Source organism: Lissotriton vulgaris, chromosome 10 (assembly GCF_964263255.1).
Source record: "Lissotriton vulgaris chromosome 10, aLisVul1.2, whole genome shotgun sequence".
Classification (NCBI taxonomy): Eukaryota; Metazoa; Chordata; class Amphibia; order Caudata; family Salamandridae; genus Lissotriton; species Lissotriton vulgaris.
This window is the reverse complement of record NC_141698.1, coordinates 68,163,472-68,183,269: the sequence shown is the minus strand read 5'-3', so window position 1 is coordinate 68,183,269 and position 19,798 is coordinate 68,163,472. Positions and strand designations below refer to the sequence as shown.

Genomic DNA, 19,798 nt, shown 5'->3' with positions numbered 1-19,798 from the left:
AAGCACATGCTTTTAAGTGTAATTGTATTTATATAGTGCGTACCACCCCTCACGAGGTGTTGAAGAGACAGTTATGTAAAAAAACTGCATTGCATACTGTCTGGGTATTACTAAAACCTATATTTTGAAAGCACCATTTTATCTTACTCCTTTTTACGCAAATTGTAGTAATCTATCTTACACTGTGAGTAATGCATGTTTAAAATAATGACTAACAAATTCACAGAGCTTTCTTTCACTGTGGCCTCATAGCACTAAAAATACACAAGTCACTATTCTCCACTGCATCAACTAAGATTGAATTCTGTGGCTCTCTGGCTACACACAGACCTCTGAAGTGCATTACTAATAGAGCTTTCATAATGTACTATTGTGCATTTCCCACATAGTGGCATCTTTTGTCATTTTTTTTAATTTAATCTGCGTGTTATTTGATATGTTTCTATCTGATGGCGAAAGACCAAAAACACTTACAGAATATTTTGTTTTTTTAGCCACACCTTTGACCCCGCCCCCACGCTCACTGACCCCGCCCCCGTTTCCTGCAGCCTCACAGTTCCCATACTTATTTTTAATGCACTTCGACCGCTGATTAGGACATATTGTGCTTGCAATGAGGCAGGCAGGCTATCTGTCACGTGTGCAAAGAGGTACCCACACCACAGTCTAAACCAGGCCCTCAGTCCTCTGCCAGCAATTCCTGTATTTCCGTGTTTTGCCCAGCTCTCGTCTCTCTGCATTGAGTAGGTTGGTCAACAACCATTTACCAACAGTCTGTATGTTCATCACATGCACTCCCACCTACTCTGACTGGCCTATTGCCAGTTTTAAGCGATGAAAACCCCTAGATAAGATTTTAGAGCCCTCGCGGGGCATTCACAAATGAACTTGCACATCTAAACTGAACCTAGATGTGTATAAATAATGTATTATATTATAATATGTCATGTACGATCAAAATGCTCAGTTATCACCCAATAAGGCAAAGGTTAGTCCACTTAACTTAAGATCCACTCACCGCCTACGTCTTTCATTTGTTCCCTTGCCTAAGAAGATGTCTGGATTGTAGGCGTAAACCGATTAATCAACTAAAACTCAAAGTGTGAATTGGATAAACCCTTATACTGCAGAACATCGCACATGTGAAAATGATCATGTATATGTAGATCATCGAATGCATCGACTGATTATATTTTGTCTAGTTTCATATAACAACACCCTCTTTTTGCTCTGCACAGTATGTTTATATTTCAAATTAAACACACTCAATTGTCCAGAAATCAAATGAAACAGGGATTTTTGGAACTGCTCATTCATCATCCATAAAACAGCATCAATGTTCTGTGTAAAGTGTGTTTTATTGTTTCTGGTCCCCATACTTTCTATACAAGGTGTTGTACTATTCATTTGTTAGTGTGTGTAGGAAATTGAGTTAATTCAAGCATTCATTGCAAATGATGGGTGAATGTTGGGTCAATTCTTTTCAGAAGTGCCCTTTGTGTTCTGGAGGTCTCACGATTCCAACAGAGACATGGAGCAGCTGAAGCTGCTGGCGGAGTACTCCAGAGACCTGCTCCAGACCGACGCCAAAGTCTCGCAGTGCGAAGACGTGACCCAGTTCTACACGCCCCAGCTGAGCGACCTGGAGCCATCATTCCACGAGAACAGGTTTGGCCGCTTGGCACCTAATAATAATAATACTGATATTTGTAAAGCGCGAACAGCTACCTCACGAGGAGGTGTTCCGGCGCTATGTGAGCAGTTAAGCAGAGCGAATAGCAGAAGGGAGGCTTAGATTTTCTGCATAAAGAGCCAGGTCTTTAATTGCTTCTTAAATCCAGATTCTGTCGTAGCAGATTGGATGGAGGGCGGTAGGGCGTTCCACAATTTAAGCATCTCTTTCTGAGCATGAAGACATGGCCGTGTCATAAGAGGGCGTGGGCTGGATTATTCTAATCTAAGACTCATAGCAGAAATACTTGAATGAAATGTGGGTAGGAAGCTTTTGGATCAGGCGGTACAACAAATATATCTTTTGCAAAACCCCATATCCATTCACCAGAAGAAAGAGGTATCATTTTGCACCAGTATTATTTTGTTATCATGCCAAGTCGCGCTTTTAGAAACATCAATTTATAGGTAATGATGCCACAATGGATTTCCAAATCCCAGTTGGCATAATCCCACAGAGTAGCGCTCTCGAAGGCCTGTTGTTGCTGGTCGTTGGAGATGCAGCGCTAGGCAAAGAGAACTATTTTTTCTCTTCACTGGATTTAAAACTGGCAGTTTTTGAGAGGCATCCAAAGGGGTATTGGAGGCAAAAGTCTTCCCTTTAATGTTTCTATTATTGTTCCAATTGAAGGTAAAATTTCAACAAATATATTTAAATAAATTGAATAGTCTTTAAAGATACTCCTATTGAGAGGAATACAGAGCACGCATGTACTTATGTGACATTTCATCATAGGCGTTGTGCCTTTGATCTAAGGACCCCTGCCTGCGCGTCGTTCTCGTTTAACACTCCGTACACATTTATGAGCTCTGTTTAGAACCTGAACTTTACTTCATGTTGAAAGTAGAACCCCACTTCCTCTTGAAAACTGGGCCCAATGTCTTCCCCTGGCCACACCTAACTTCTGTCTCTAATAAAAGAGAGAGGGACCCCAAAACCAAAGGGATAGGGTTCCACAATTGACGTTAGTCAGAAAGAAATTCCCTTTGGGCGAATTTACAGTAGTGCATAGGTACTCACAGACATACAAAAAACTACCAAACACCTCACATATCACAAGGAAGCAATGTAAACAGGTGAAACTTACAATATATGTGAAAACACTCTGTAAGTAATTCAAGTATTAAAACAATTTATTAAACTTACATTACATCAATTAAAAACTAAAGATTGGGAAACACATAAAGGACGGTACAATAATCAATAAAAACAGCATTCAAGTAAAAAGGAGTTTACAGGGAGAAAGGATTAAACTCAAACCTAACTTCTGACCACTTTACTGATGTCATCAAATGTACCTTCAATGTTTGAGCCTTTTACGTCCATGTGAATGTAGCAGGCTTCTCCCAACTAGGAACTGGTGCCCGCTTCCCTTGCAGGCTCTGTGTTGTCCTCAAGCACTCAGGCTCAGCAAGGTCTTGGGAATTGTGGGTTCACAGGACCTTCTGTACCACCTATTTGGCGTATCTCATCCCCTTTTGTCTCCCACATACTGTCTCAGGTAAGCTCATAGGCTTCAAGAAAAACCACAGCATATAACATGGGCGGTGATAAGATTAGATTCCAAAGTCCTGTGTCCAGAGGAGAAAGGACCAGACCCACCACTCCTCTCAACTTAGAAATGTCGAACTAGAGAAAAACGATCCATTTAATTTTCTATATATTATTTACTCTGTATGTTTACCAGTATTCTCAGGCACACCACCTCAACATGCGTATTCATTTCTTCATGCAAACAAGCTAATCTGTCTTTTTTAATTCATTAATTTGACTTCTGTGTGCTAGGGAACCATACAACACCAAGACCTTGACACACATGTATTTGAAGTCTCTTATGTTGGGATTCGTAGTAGTATAGCTTTCGGCCCCTGAGCAACCAGTGGACCAACATCCAACTTCCCATCCATGTAAAAGTTATCGGAGAGGTTTGTGACCGTCTGCTCCAAACAAAAAATCCCTCTTTAGCCCCAAACACCCTTTTACACTGAGGACTGTAGGGTAATATAAGGACAACCTTCGTAGACAAGCCACCGCCGCCGATCTCGCAGTCAGATGCAATGCCAGCACGTGCCCTCGTAAAGCATCAAGATCCTTTTGATGCAGCTAACCAAAGTATGTGTTATGTCACAAGGACAACCCTATATGCCCACGGGTACCCGAGTCAGAGCTAGCTATATATACAGAGCCAAGCGTGGGTCTCTTTCCACAAAGAATGTATCCCTCTTATGCTAGTCTTGGGAGACCAACAATCAATGTATTATCATGACAACCTACTGGTTAGTTCTCACTTGGGTTGCATATGCAAAAACAACAATCGGACTGAGAAGGTTTCTGTTCTGTTGCTGTTATATATTCTCTTTCAATATATATACAATTGACAGTACAACTAATACCAAAAAGTGCAGATGACACAGGGCTTCAGTGTGTGCAGAAATACATAAAATCTATAGAATAGACACCATATATTCTCCATGGTTCATCACCAACTTGTATTAACATATATGTGCGTACCATATAGCACAGTGTGGATTACAAATGATCAGGGAACCGAGAGAGATATATGTTGAGGTTTTGACCCCTTATGAGTGGAAGGGTCTCCTCAGGACCAAGTTGTCCGGCTCAGTATCTCGGTTGGTAATTAAATCCCCTCCTTCAAAAACACTTTTCACTTGTACCATCCAAGTTAAACCACTCCAATAAATCATCGGTTTTTGAGAATTCTTGTGACTCCCTATGGGCTGTAACAGATTCACCACTCTCGAAGTAGAACAAGTCGGACGGGTCTCGCTCTGAATTATTACTAATCTGTACGATGTTCTACATCCATCTACGGTGCATGTAACGGCCCCCCTAGATGCTCATGTACCAACCATGGAATGGCCCACTTGGTGCAAAGTAATGCAAATCAGTGCTAAGCCCTACTCTGTGTTACTTTCAGGCACATTTATAGCTAAAAAGAAGTTTTGTACTGGGAAGTAAATTCCAAATAAACTTTTTGTGCCAGTTTTCATCACTTTTGTGACATAACCCGAGCACAAAATGTTAGTAATTCTGCCCAATATGTGCGCACCAAATGGAGTGGAAGCCTTAAAAGGGCCATCAGGTGAATGATGTCACAATAGATCTCAAATCTCAGCTCATCCAGTGAATGATGTCACAATAGATCTCAAAATCTCAGCTCATCCAGTGAATGATGTCACAATAGATCTCAAAATCTCAGCTCATCCAGTGAATGATGTCACAGTAGATCTCAAAATCTCAGCTCATACAGTGAATGATGTCACAATAGATCTCAAAATCTAAGCTCATCCAGTGAATGATGTCACAATAGAACTCAAAATCTCAGCTCATCCGGTGAATGATGTCACAATAGATCTCAAAATCTCACCTCATCCGGTGAATGATGTCACAATAGATCTCAAAATCTCAGCTCATCCAGTGAATGATGTCACAATAGATCTCAAAATCTCAGCTCATCCAGTGAATGATGTCACAATAGATCTCAAAATCTCAGCTCATCCAGTGAATGATGTCACAATAGATCTCAAATCTCAGCTCATCCAGTGAATGATGTCGCAATAGATATCAAAATCTCAGCTGATCCAGTGAATGATGTCACAATACATCTCAAAATCTCAGCTCATCCAGTGAATGATGTCGCAATAGATCTCAAAATCTCAGCTCATCCAGTGAACGATGTCGCAATAGATCTCAAAATCTCAGCTCATCCAGTGAATGATGTCGCAATAGATCTCAAAATCTCAGCTCATCCAGTGAAGGATGTCACAATAGATCTCAAAATCTCAGCTCATCCAGTGAATGATGTCACAATAGATCTCAAAATCTCAGCTCATCCAGTGAATGATGTCGCAATAGATCTCAAAACCTCAGCTCATCCAGTGAAATATGTCGCAATAGATCTCAAAATCTCAGCTCATCCAGTGAATGATGTCACAGTAGATCTCAAAATCTCAGCTCATACAGTGAATGATGTCACAATAGATCTCAAAATCTAAGCTCATCCAGTGAATGATGTCACAATAGAACTCAAAATCTCAGCTCATCCGGTGAATGATGTCACAATAGATCTCAAAATCTCACCTCATCCGGTGAATGATGTCACAATAGATCTCAAAATCTCAGCTCATCCAGTGAATGATGTCACAATAGATCTCAAAATCTCAGCTCATCCAGTGAATGATGTCACAATAGATCTCAAAATCTCAGCTCATCCAGTGAATGATGTCACAATAGATCTCAAATCTCAGCTCATCCAGTGAATGATGTCGCAATAGATATCAAAATCTCAGCTGATCCAGTGAATGATGTCACAATACATCTCAAAATCTCAGCTCATCCAGTGAATGATGTCGCAATAGATCTCAAAATCTCAGCTCATCCAGTGAAGGATGTCACAATAGATCTCAAAATCTCAGCTCATCCAGTGAATGATGTCACAATAGATCTCAAAATCTCAGCTCATCCAGTGAATGATGTCGCAATAGATCTCAAAACCTCAGCTCATCCAGTGAAATATGTCGCAATAGATCTCAAAATCTCAGCTCATCCAGTGAAGGATGTCACAATAGATCTCAAAATCTCAGCTGATGACATCAAAAAAGCAACGTTCTAGAATGCCCATTGTTGGTGATTATTAGAAATGTAGGACTCAGTACACCCAGTGGCCCCTTTAGTGTGTTTGGTCCACAGTTAACAGCCCTCACCTGTGTGGTCCCCCAGTGTTCATGCATCCCTGGTCATATTTTGTGGTCCAGGCGTTCCAGATTGAGACGTTGATCTGTCTTTGAAAACTTTCAGTCATATCAACCTAGATTAATTCATTGAAATGTTTAAAGTTCTGCTAATTTAGCTTTAAGGGTCAGCTTTATAGCAGACATTACTGTAGCAGGGGTATCTCGAGCACAAGGTGATGTACACAGAACAGTGGGCCTCATTTATGAGGCTGTGCGTCACTTTTACGCCGCCGGTGCGTCACTTTTTGTGACGGACCAGTGGCGTAAAAAATGCACCTTGTTGCGCCATATTTACAAAGTGACGCATCTAAGTAGATGCGTCACTTTGTAAACCCCTGCTCCACATTATACCTGCGCCAGGTATAATGTATGCAACGAGGGCGTATTGACGCAAAGAAGGGTCGTAGAAGTGACGCAGTGAAATCTATGATATTTCACTGCGTCACTTTTAGGACACCGTTGCGTCAAAATCTTGCGCCTGCCTCACAGCAGGCGTAAGACTGACGCAGGCCCTTTCACATGGGGCTTGCCCCATGTGAAAGGACGCATTGCTGGAGTTGCGTCACTTTTGTGACACACTCCAGCAATGCGTCACTTTTGCGCTTACAGATACGTCAAAAATACTGACGTATCTGTAACTCCTTGCGACATGATGCGTCATACATTAAATATGACGCATCAGGAATGTCGCAAGGAGTGCGCACTGAGAAGTGACAAATCACTGCTTTCACACAGCGATGCGTAATTTCTCATAAATGAGGCCCGGTGTGTGGAGGGCGTCCGGGGGGAGGGGCTAGAGGTAAACACAGGTGACAGAAAGAAGCCAGGACGTGATGGGGAGGAAGGAAGGAACATTAACGGGTTTCAGCATTACACATATTGAAGCACATGGTGATGCAATGATGTGTCCAGAATCACACAATCTTAGAGAAATAGCGGAAACTAGTCCCAGTCCAGTCGGTTTCAAGATTGCAACTAAGGTCCTCATTGTGACTGGGCCATAAAATTCGGAACCTTGTAAAAAAACCTGTGTTCATCCGACACGTGTTTCGCTCTGGCTTGATCTGAATTGTAAGATGAACAGACTTTATTGCTTGATGAAATCCAACCTCTGCAGTTAACATTCCAGTAGGCCAATACTAGCATACATTAAAATTGGTTAAACACCTGGTAATTAATGAAGATGTGAATTTTGGTGCGGCAAGCACAATGGCCCACATGCATCAAGCACTTTTTCATTCGCAAACGGTGCGATTCCTTAAAATCGGCCGTTTGCGAATGCAAAAGTGCTTTTTGGGATGCATGAAGCAATTTTAGAATTTGCAACATTGTTGCGAGTTCTAAAATTGCGGGTGCTTTTAAGAAGTCGCAGATGTGCGACTTCTTAAAAGCAATGCATCATCACTTTTGACAAGTGAAAATTCGCACTTAGGGTTCCAAATTTACCGAGTGGTTGAACCACTCGGTAAATTTGGAAAAAGTGTTTAAAATGCTTAAAATGTTATTTTTTCAACATTCATGTTACGGACACACATGTCCTTAGGACATGTGTGTGTGCAACATGATGCGAAAAATACATTTCAGGGGTGCATGGGGGGGTCCTTTGGACCCCCCCCTGCACCCATGAAATTTTCTAAGTGCCACTCGCAATTTGCATTGACTCCTATGGGCCTTTTGGCCCATAGGAATCAATGGAAATTGCGAAAATTAACTTAAGAATTCGGTATTTCTTTGGGATTCGGTAAAAAATGCGATTTTTACCGAATCACAAAGAAATACCGAAAAAAATGATGCATAGCATTTTGCATTTCCTAAATAGCGATTCCTTAATTTTCGCTATTTAGGAAATGCAAAATCCTACAATGATGCATGTGCCCCAATCCACGTTATTCCCCAAGAACTCGGAGTAGGTGATATGTTATGTATCGCTCCTGATAAATTCGGACTCCAGCACAGTTTGATTTTGCAATAAATATCTCTTTACACCCCGGCCCACTCATAATGTGTGGCGGGCCAGATGTAGGTAGCCCTTTACCGATCGGAATCGGCCGAAAATACCGATTTTCGGCCGTTTCCGATCGGTAAAGGGCTATTGAGATGTAGGGGCACATTTTCGGTAATTTTACCGAATCGGTATCATTACCGAATCGGTAAATTTACCGATTCGGTAATATGTACCGAATCGGTAAAATAATTACCGATTCGGTAATATTTACCGATTCGGTAAAATTACCGAAAATGCAATGTAGGTAGGCAATGTACCTTCTGCATATGGCTTACAGAATCGGTATTTTACCATGGAATATAAATCCATGGTAAAATACCGATTCCGGTGTGCATGCACATGTGTGCATGCACACCTATGCTATGTGACAGGCAGACCTGCCCTTAGGGCAGGTCTGCCTGCCACATGGCACCCACGCCTGTTTAGGGGGTGCCAGGGGGTGTCAAAGTGACTCCCCCTGCACCCTTGTGAAATTCTGTATTTACCGATTCGGTAAATACCGAATCGGTAAAGCCTATTGATTCCTATGGGCTTTGAAGCCCATAGGAATCAATAGGCTTTACCGATTCGGTATTTACCGAATCGGTAAATACCGAATTTTACCGATTCGGTAAAAGGGAACATCTGGATTCCCTACATACCAACCCCTCACATTTACCGAATCTTAATTACCGAATCGGTAAAATTCGGTAATTTTCGGTAATTAAGATTCGGTAAATGTTACTTACCTACATCTGGCCTAGTTCCTCGATCACACATCTCATGCCTGATGAAAATAGATGCAGAATTGTGCAAAGCAAGGAAGTGACGTGAGTCACTCAGGTGGAAGTGGCCCTGGCAGCCTCTCTATTGGTGGAGCAGGACATGACCCCAGGCATCTCAGCCATCTCATCACTAGTGCCAGCCAGCCCAGTGGCACGTCACAGCCCCAGCGACGCTTTCAATGTGCATTCTTTTGGAATCCCGTAATAAATGGTTCCACTTCCTGCTTCAGTTGTCTAGAGGGCAGTGTGAAATATTTCAGTGAAACACTAAGCACGCTATAATGCCACTAATCCAGACAGGCTGTAATTACTGCTGCCCGAGCTCTGGCATTACCATCCCCTAATTACTACAATTAACTCTTTAGTGTGTGCCGTTCCTCAAAGGTTTGTAAGACATCCTTGTATTACTAGGTTTTTAGCTGTGATTTTGGCATCAGAACAGACCCTTTTGAAAAGATCAGCCCCGCCTCCTGTGGCTTGGAGCATGTTATTGAAAGGCTATCCATAACAGGGAGAGGCATTCACCATTGTGTGCAAAGCATTCATCTGACAGTGATACTCAAAGTGAGGCCTGGGGGGGCATATGCTCCCCCCTGAGCTTCACATGCACCCCCCAGTTGAGCGGCTGAGAGCAATAGCAATTCATAAAGATGCCAATTAAACCTGCAAGCGGTTATTTACACTAACTGAAATAAAAGAAAAGAAGCAGATAAGGTGTCCTGCACCATTTAACTTTAGGAACATATTTTTGAGACATCTTTCATCCAATGCATAAAAACTAAATTTCTTCAAAATAAAAAAGTGTATTTCATTAATGTGTTTCACCTTCGTGCATCAGATTATATCAGTGCGTTGAGATTTTGTTAAAGTGGCAGTTTTCAAAATGAACATAGAAGCAGTCATGCCGCCTACCAACCTGGCAACTATGCCAACATTGAACTAAGAGGCAACTCAGTTTTCACGAGGAACCCTCTGGGTGGTCTGGGCTGCTCTAGATTATAGTTTAATCAATCAAGCACAAGAGATATTTTATACAGCGTATATCGTGACCACATGTATTTCAAGGTGCTCTTATATATTAAAATGAAGATTGACACAAAGTGAAATTAGACAATTGCCTAGGATGGCATCATTTGGTCAAGAGGGGAAGCCCTGATTAATCCCAGATTTTATGGTTTCACATTGTGCAAATCTATTTCATTCCAGTTCAATAATTAAGTCACTTCCTGGTTACACTTGACTCTTCCAAGGTAGTGATACGGAGTACAGAAGGCATACCCCCGGGTGCACACGAGCACTGTGCTCCACTCAACATCACAACCATACAATTCTCCTCCTCTACCTTCTTTCTTTCCTTTCTCGCAGCCGGGGGGACAGACAGTTAAGGGGCCGCAGACATGATCAACAACCGGCCATACGAACTATACGCAGCCCAATTGAATCGGTAAGGGCGGGGGAGACGGCCAGGAGGCCGAGACAAGAACTATCACGATTATACGAGCAATATGTAACTATGTAACCGGGCCGAAATGCCACTACAAACTCTCGCCAGGTCTCCAACCCCCCCCCCCCCCCCCCCCCCCCCCAGGCGGTCCTTTGTCTGTACCCCTGTATACTGTACCTGGTATATACAAATTCTTCTTTTCAATAAAACATTTCTGAAATAAAAAAAAGAAAAGCCCACCTGCTACCCTGCTGGCATAAGTACGGCCCTCGGGCACACCACAGGCCTTACTCTGTGGCCCCTGGGAAAATGTTTGTGAGTACCCATGATTTAGCAGATGTAAACATGAAGGCCCAGTATCCAAAGCCCAAGTCAAAGTTAATGAGATCAGGTGGTCTCTGTCAGTCATAACCTCAGCCACCCGCACTTCCGCGCCCACTGCAGTGCACACCGACCCGGGCCTGCTCATCTGAGGGCAGCTGGACTGTCTCGCCTATCCATGTGCACAGCTCGGTTGCCTTCAGTGCATACCTGGTGACCAGCTGCCCTCTGTATACACCCGCACTGCCCTGTTTGTCTCAATACACTCATGCACTGCTTTTCCTGCATGTATCAGTACACACATGCACTGGCTTGCCTGTCTCAGCACACACGTGCACTACTTGCCTGTTTCAGTATGTACCTTGCCAGTAGTAGTCAGCCCTATATAAACACAATTCAAATTAAATTGTAGATTCACTGCATTACCTGTCTCAGCACACGCATGCACTGCTTTGCTTCTTTTAGTACACACATGCACCACCTTGTCTGTCTCTGCACACGTGTGCCCTGCTTTGCCTGTTTCTGTATGGACATTCACTTTCACTGCATTACCTGTCTCGGCACACACATGCACTACTTTGCTTGTTTCAGTATGTACATTCACCGCATTACCGGGCTCGGCACACGCATGCACAACTTTGCCTGTTTCAGTATGTATTATATTGTATTGTTGTTGAATTTATACAGCGCTTACTACACCTAACGAGGCCTCGAAGCGTTTTTTCACACTACTCAGGAACCCATAAAGGATTAGAGGTGAATAAGTATAGTCAAATATGAAAGTAATTTGAGTGGTGGATATGTTAGTCAGTTTTTTGTATTGAGAAGGAAGAGGGAAGGGTCTGGAATAGTTGCACTCCTTTCCCTGTCTCAGTACACGTATGCCCTGCATTGCCTGTCTCAGTACAAACATGTCCCGCATTGCCTGTCTCAGTACACACGCGCTCGGCCGTGCCTGTTTTGGAACACCCTGCCCTACTTGTTATCTGTCTTTCATCTTTGACTGCCCTCCTGACTGTCCATCTTATCCAGCATCCATTCTTTGTACCTTGCAGCGTCGTGATCATGCCCTCGGACGCCAGAGACGGCCGGAAGGAGACCGGCAGACTACAGCCCGAGGCCGCCATCACAGGGCGCATCACTTCTGACCGCTACCAGTGCGTGGAGGCCTTCGAGACCAAAGACACCAAAGGCCGACCCTTCAAGGCGCAGAAGGGGGACACCCTGGAGGCGCTGCTCAAAGACACCACAGGTAGAGTACATTCGGAATGTCCAGCAAGCTCTGATAGCAGGCCCGCTGCCTCGGCAGGGGGTAAAACGGGACTGCGAAATGCAAAAACCACAGTGGAGTAGAATCGGTGGTCGAAGTGGAGGAAAAAAAGTAGGGGAACTGTGGGCGAGAATCAGAAGGCAGGAATAACCAGAGGATTGGTTCAGTGGGCGGAGTCAGAGGTGTGGTCAGAAAGAGCAAAACATCCCAATTTTTAGTATTTGTTTGCCATTTCACTGACCAGTTACATACAGCTTATTACGTTATTTAATTCAACCAATGAATACACATGTTTTTTTAAGGTATAATATGAGTTAGTGACACTAAAATACATTAAAAAAGTGGGATATGTTTCCAATCACAGACTGTTCCAAATACGTTTAAAAGTGGACTCACAAGTCAGACGTCTCAGAGCCATGCAGTTTCTGTCATCTGCCCTTCTCCTCCCTTTAAAGAACAGTTCAAACATGAATGGCTAAATATCCTAGTTTGCAAATGTTTTCCTCATAATTATGGCTCTGCCGTATTTGCCACACAATGCATCATCATCAACTCCTCCTCACCTTTGACAAAAACAACCCTAATATCGAAAGTATCTTCGCAGAGGGAATGAAAACCATAAGATCATGGATGAGTAGCAACTTCCTGCAGTTAAACGCAGAAAAAACTGAAATAATGCTATTCAAAAACACAACAATCAGCTGGTCACCCAGCTGGTGGCCAGAGGAACTACGCTCTGCTCCTTCCCCAAAGTCAGTAGGGTCCTAATAGATAGCAAACTCAACCTAGATGAGCACATGATCGCAACCAAACTGGCTTGCTTCCATGCACTCAGCTTGCTCCGCAAAGTCTTCCACTTCCTCCCCTCTCCCCACATGCAAAACCCTGGTACACGCCCTGGTACTCAGCCGACTAGATTTAAGAAATGCCCTGCTGATCTCTGCTAAGGAAATCTCCCTGAAAAGTTTACAAGTGGTCCAGAACACAGCATACCGCCTAGTAACCAGTGCTCCCGACCGCACCCCCTCACTCCCCTTCCCCACAAACTACACTGGTTGCCCATACATAAAATAATTAAATTCAAAATATGCTGTTTGGTGTTCAAAGGCCTAAATCAGATGGGACCAGCATACTTGGCAAACAAGCTGGTCAGACACACCCTTTCACGTTCCCTTCACTCAAAAGGGAAAGGTCTTCTTACCGTTCCACGCATAAAACAAACCAGATTGGGAGGCAAAGAGTTCTCCTACCTAGCCCCTCAAATCTGGAAACAGCTACCCTTGGACATCCGACAATGCACTAACTATCTGCCCTTCAGGAAAAAACTCAAAACATCACTCTTCTAGTTCCTAGTCAATACCTCTTCATGTCCATAGCGCGGAGATACCCCATCCAGGGTGGTTCAAGTGCTCTACAAATGATATAAATAAAGTGACAAAAGTTTAATTGCTGAAATCAGGACTTTTGCAAAACGTTGGCAGTATAAAGAATACTTTGCACAGCCCTACATGTGGTTTCACCAGTGTTTGGTGCACTAGTTACCATTTGTTCTTCCTTCTGCTGTTTTTTGTCCCTATAAATCCTAACATTTCTCTGGCTACACTGTCTGCCTTATACCACCATCTGATACCTTAAAGGCCATTGGATGAAGCAATCTGAAATTTCAGATTGTCTCCAGTGGCACTCCCCACTGCACAAGTGCATCCTGGGAAGAAGGCCCATCACTGAGGATGTTTTGTTGTTCTTTTCTACAGGCTGGTGGTTAGTGGAGAATGAAGAAAAACACCTGGCCTGGTTTCCTGCTCCCTATTTGAAGAAACCCGGATCCTCCAAGGAGCTGCAGCCTGGAAGAGATTCACTCTATGGCGGTAAGTAGCCCTCAGGCCATCCACCTTGACAAAACCTCTTATTACCAGGAGACACATGTAGTTCATACCTCTTTCAATGAACAGATGATGCAATGCTGGGTTTACACTTGGGATGCAGATGCCAACTGGCTCAGCACTGGGCAAATGCCCAGGTTCCTGGCAACCCAATCAAAGTCTAATTTCTTCCCTTTTCTGTTTTTGACACAACACCTCTTACATCTACTTTTTAACTCCACCTTGGTCGGATATGGATTGGCCAATAGAAAGGCCTGGAGTGCTTGACTAAAGGCAGATCAGCTCTTGACTGTGTCCAAGGCCCTCCATGTCTTTGATTGGTCCAGGCCAGTTGCGACATCTTCAGATTTTGCTTTTGGCCAATCTGCTTCGGCTCCCAGTGGTGCTCAGCTGACGTTGCCCTCCTGCTTCCAACCATCACATTATTCCCTCTTCTCTTCTAGGTGTGTTGTACTATGCATCGAAGGCTTATGAGGCAAAAAGTCCAGACGAGCTGACCGTGGAGGTTGGCGTGGTTGTTGAAGTTGTTGAAAAGTCAGACAACGGCTGGTGGCTGGCCTGGTGAGGGATCTACATGTTTTCACTTCTTGAAATGAATCTTCCTGAATATGTCTCTTCGCACCTTGGACTGTGCTACATTTCCAATGGACACTTATTATGTTTGTACTTAATTTTTCAGTGAGCGATTTCTCAAATCACCTTTGTACGGAATGGGTATTTATGGCTGAGAGGCCTCTGACGTCCACTGTTGTTTACCAAAACTTCTTCACTTTGGGAAAGTGCAGCCTTCACCCTGGGGCTGTCCCCAGGTAAAGGCATTTAGACCACCAGCAGGCAGATCTACTCACATTTTGCATTGGGTTTGCATCACAAAAGTGAATCAAACCAGCGCAAAATGTTTTTCTAAAATTTATCTTCCAAAACAAAAAAGGCAGAGATAGTTGCCTGAAAGTAACACAAAGAAGTGCTTTGCATTAGTTCGCATAATGGCAAACGAAAAGGGCAGGAATACACGAACATGTGTTCTTACAACGACTTCCGTTGCAACGCATGCCTTTACCACGCATGCCTTCCAACGGAATGGGTTTTCTTTGCATAGCTTTTTCCTCTAATACTTCCGTGGTGACGTTGTACGTCGTTAAGAGGAAGCGGAAGTTTCTTTCCGTTTCCTCTTAAAGGACGCCGTTTGCCTGCACATCTAGACGTTTTTTGAGGTGAGTTTCTTTTTTTGGGGGGGGGAGACCGCCCCCCAAGCTCCCCTTTTTTTGTTACCCTTTACCACGCATGCCTTTACTACGTACCTCGTAGTAATGGTATGCGTGGTAAAGGCTTTCGTGGTAACCACACATGCGTTGTAATGCATGCGTGGTTAATGTTTCTGTGGAAACGGCCGTGTTGTAGTGGCCGTTTCCCGAATACACAGTATCCATTAGATACGGTGCATTCCTGTTCTTTTCCCCTGCACCGGTGTACAATGGGCTGCCGTGCGCCAACGCAGGCACCTTTGCACCATGGTGCAAGGGTGCCTGTGTTACGGGGATGAATATTTTTGTTCAGAAGGGAATCCTTCCCGCGCAAAAACAATCACAAGATGTGTTTTCCTTTTTCTATGTGTGCTGCAGAATTTATCAGGCTGTTAGCACATTAAGCGCAGTATAGGAATATCAAGTTTAATGTGGATCGAAGAAGCAGAAGGGGAGAGGATGTGGCGTTACGGCCAGAGCTGCTGACTTTGTAACTGGGGAAGCAAGTTTGAGTCTCGGTGTCGACTCAACATCCTGTGATTCTGCACAAATCGCTTGATTTCCCCTTGTCTAAAAAAAGAAATAAAATATGTGTGTCCTTGTGTAATGTAACTGGCGCACATGTAAAGCTCTCCAATACCTTTGGGTCAAGTTTGTGCTATATAAAACTGCAAAAAAAGGGTGGAAAGGTAAATGGTGCTCAAAAACTCATGTAATTGTTAATAACTTTGATACATTTTTATGGATCTCCACACATGGTAGTCACTGACTATGTTTAGGGCTGAAACTCTGGGGTCTATGCCAGACAGCGTTGACTGGGACAGTGGTTCTTCAATAGGTAGGTTTCATAAACCCACTTATTCCAAAAGAAATAAAAAAAAGATGTTAAACAAGATGTATTATATATCTATGAATGCGGATTTGAAAGCCTGCCCATAATATTTCTGGGATGTTTTCTTATTACCTCCTCTGCTGCAGTTGTAATATTTAAGGCCTCCTAAATTCCTTGCAAAATAATTTTTATTTTGTCTCTTTCCTTTGGAACCATTTCCATGTCTGTATGAAACTGGAGCGGGGAGGCTGAGCTTGCAGGAAATTAGAGAAAAGTAGCTGTTGATAATTTTTTAACACATCATCCCCTTCCCCTGGGTCCACTCATTTATTAATAGTCAAAATACAGCTTTAGTGGACTAGAGGGTTATCAGAGGCTTCGGATGGGTAAATTCTAAATGATCTGGCCTGAGGGAAAAGTAAAAGCTGCTGTGAACTGAATTATTCTTCAAAAATCCCCCAGTAGTGACTGCTCTTTCATCTGCTTCCTCCAAAAGCACCGCAGGGCAGTGCTGGGTGGTCAGTCCCGCTATGGTTCTAACCCAATTTAATCCTAGTATCAAAGTATCATAGGTATAGGATGTGTCCTTTTGCACTAGTCTCTTATCTCATTGTGTTTTGGCTCTTTCCTGCAGGTACAATGGGCGTACAGGATATATTCCTTCAATGTTTCTTCAGCCGTACACAAATCCACACCAGAAATTCCACATTATCCTCAACAAAGGCATTCATGCCTCCACCCCTGATCTGCACCAAGCCAGCAGCACGTTGAATGTTGAAGCCATGCGAAACCAAAGAGCCTCGGTTGATGACCCATCGCAAGACAGTTCCGTCAATGTGCGGCTCGAAGACCGCCGGAAGGCGTTGAGCAAAAGGAAATCCAGATCTCTTAGTGGATTACCCACCACGGAGGGGTCATCAGACCAACCACTCTTCAATCTAGAATTGAGCAGGATGCAAGGAGAGGCAATGAGCTATAACCCAGACGCTATCTCCAAGCCCATCCCTCGCCCGAGGAAAGTGCGAGTAGCAGAAATGGGAGAACGCGACCTGACAATAGTGGGCCATAGCTCACTCATAAAGCGTACACCAGCTGTAAGGAAGCCGTCTCATCTGCCTAATCAGCCAAGTAAGGATTCTGATGAAGAAACCTCTTCGATGAGTGGCTCGGATCCATTCCTCAACTCCTCAAACCAGGACTCCTTATCGAAGGCTCCAGTGATGCCACCAAGGCCCAAAGCACATGAAATCCTGCAGAAGTGCACCACGGTCACCAAGAAGGCAGTGCAAAGAACTAACAGGCCGGGACTTGCCCTATAACTCCATTGGCCTGGAGCCGGCAGCAGATTACCTTATGTACTACCACTGGTGGAAGCTGGGTTCATGGATTTACACCAGTCCACTGAAGGGAGTAATTTAAAAAGAGGAGAGGATGTTGCTACCAAATTCAGTGACCCCCTCCTGAGAAAATGGGACTGCTTGAAAGAACCTATCTGACGAAGAGAAGGTTCTGTGGCAAACAAATGACTGCCTGGAATTTACAGTGATTTGTATTAACATTCTCTGTGATGAGTACACTTCTTAGTATCTATTTTTATATATTGTGCACATCAACTTGATTGGTCATACCAAGTCCCATCATCTCAGGTTCAGTTCTCCTAACGCTTCTTTTCCTATTGATATTTCATGTTTTCATTACCTGTAAATATGTACCTGTTAATTAATCCATGACACTAACTGTGATATTTGTACTGTTTTGTATTTCACATATTTATACAAGTATATATATATATAAATAGCATATTTGCAGATGTGCAAAGTGTAATATGCTATTTATTACCATTGTTGAGTGTGGGAGGGGCCATGATTCACGAGAGGTGAGGATTGAGTGGGTTATGATGCTCTTCTCCTCTTAGCGCCAAGAAATCGCTCGGTGTATGTGCGCTTTATAAATATTTTAATTTCAATTTCAATTTCTCCTCGTTCAACAATGTTATTAGACAGTATAGTATACTCTGTGAATCTTTCATTTGAGTTATGCAATGGCATTTTTAAAAAAAAAATTGTTTTAAAATGAGATATTTAGCCAAAATCAGGATACTCGAGGTTAGATTTGGCAATACGATCAAATCATATCATATTATCATATTGTTTCCATGTGTAAAATAATTGTAGTATGCAATAGGCGAGGCAGTAAACTGTGGTTTGCTAATGCCACATTTGCTCTACTGTGGTAAAAAAAAAGTTACATTGTTAGTAATGCATGTGTGAATGTGTATTTATTAGTACAGTTGCTCTAAATAATGTGCTATTGGGCCATGTTCATTTTTACTGCCGGCTTAGTTATGGTTAAGTCAGAGTGCCAAATGGAAAGACATTTCTGTTTTCTTAATAACTTTGGTGCAGTATGCCGATTCTAAATAACACTTTCTAAAAATAAAAAAAAAGTATTTCAATATTGGGTTTCTTGTGGCAATTTTTCTTTAGATCCATGAAGCATGGGCCAAATAAATGGAAGGGAGTCTCATTTTACCTCACATAGGATTCTTTCCTTCTCAATACAGAAAATAATTATTCTAAACTTGGCATGTAAGTAGAGCCTTATTCAAGAAAGTGCATTTGCTCAATTTGGTGTAAATAACTGAAGTAGTTTTCCAGATATTATCATTTAAAAAGTGTTCTGGTTTGGGCATGAAGAGGTTAATTTTAGAGATACCTTGACAGTTGGAAAAAGATATTTTTCATTTGCCTACAACTTAATCACTATCTAACGAACTTGTATAAAATTTGCAGATGATAGCATGTTCAGCTTACTCTTGGTATTTTTTAAATTTGTGCATTTTCGTCAATTACATTTAAATGTGGACGCCAAAAAAGTGTTCATTTGCTAATAACAATGGCCTCATTTGACTGAGCCACGTGAAATCTGGCAGGCATTTATTATGTTTAGTTTACTGTGGGTTTGGCAATTTTAACGCAGATCCATTAAAGGTAGCAAATTGAAAGGGGAGCAACAATGATTCCATGTGTGACTAACTTTGATGTTTTGCAATAAACTGTATTACATTGTTCAGGCTGTTAGCACATTAAGCCCAGTGCAGAAATCTCAGGTTTAATGTGAGTCATGTAGGGAGAAGGGAGAGGATATGGCATTATGGCCGGAGCTGCCGACTTTGTAACTGGGGAACCAATTTCGAGTCTCTGTGGTCATTAGGATGACGGGCGGATTTAGTCCGCCGGCCATCCTATCGGAAATCGGGACCGCCCGCCATAAGGGCGGGGGTCCCATGGGGGGTATTAGGATGTGCCCGCCACAGTGGCGGGCACATACTGCATTTTTTATCATTGTGGCGGGCGGTGCTCTCAGCATCGCCCGCCACAATGATAAAAATGCACATTTGCATTTACATTAACAAAGCGCGAAGCACCCGCGCCGCCCCGAGTCGATTGCCAGCACTTCCTCCCCGGTGCTAAATGCTCCAACCCCCCCCGTGTGCACCCCCCACCTGTCCTTCACTCCGGTGGGCCCCGAAGTGAAGACCTAAATGCC

At 43.1% G+C, this 19,798-nt stretch overlaps 1 protein-coding gene across 2 annotated transcripts in view; it reads left to right on the top strand.

Annotated features, from left to right (window-relative positions):
* The window catches only part of LOC147684667 (NADPH oxidase organizer 1-like), a 36,973-nt gene extending 18,267 nt beyond the window's left edge, over positions 1–18,706 (top strand). Inside the window, exons 4-8 of one of the 2 annotated variants that reach the window (XM_086940504.1) lie at positions 1,491–1,668; positions 12,076–12,272; positions 14,045–14,158; positions 14,617–14,734; positions 16,884–18,706. In XM_086940504.1, the coding sequence (XP_086796630.1) occupies positions 1,491–1,668; positions 12,076–12,272; positions 14,045–14,158; positions 14,617–14,734; positions 16,884–17,568 (1,292 nt within the window). In that variant the 3' untranslated portion in view covers positions 17,569–18,706. Of the gene's footprint in view, positions 1–1,487; positions 1,669–12,075; positions 12,273–14,044; positions 14,159–14,616; positions 14,735–16,883 lie in introns of both variants that reach the window. The other variant, XM_086940503.1, reaches the window with a different exon arrangement.
* Positions 18,707–19,798: the final 1,092 nt, after the last annotated feature.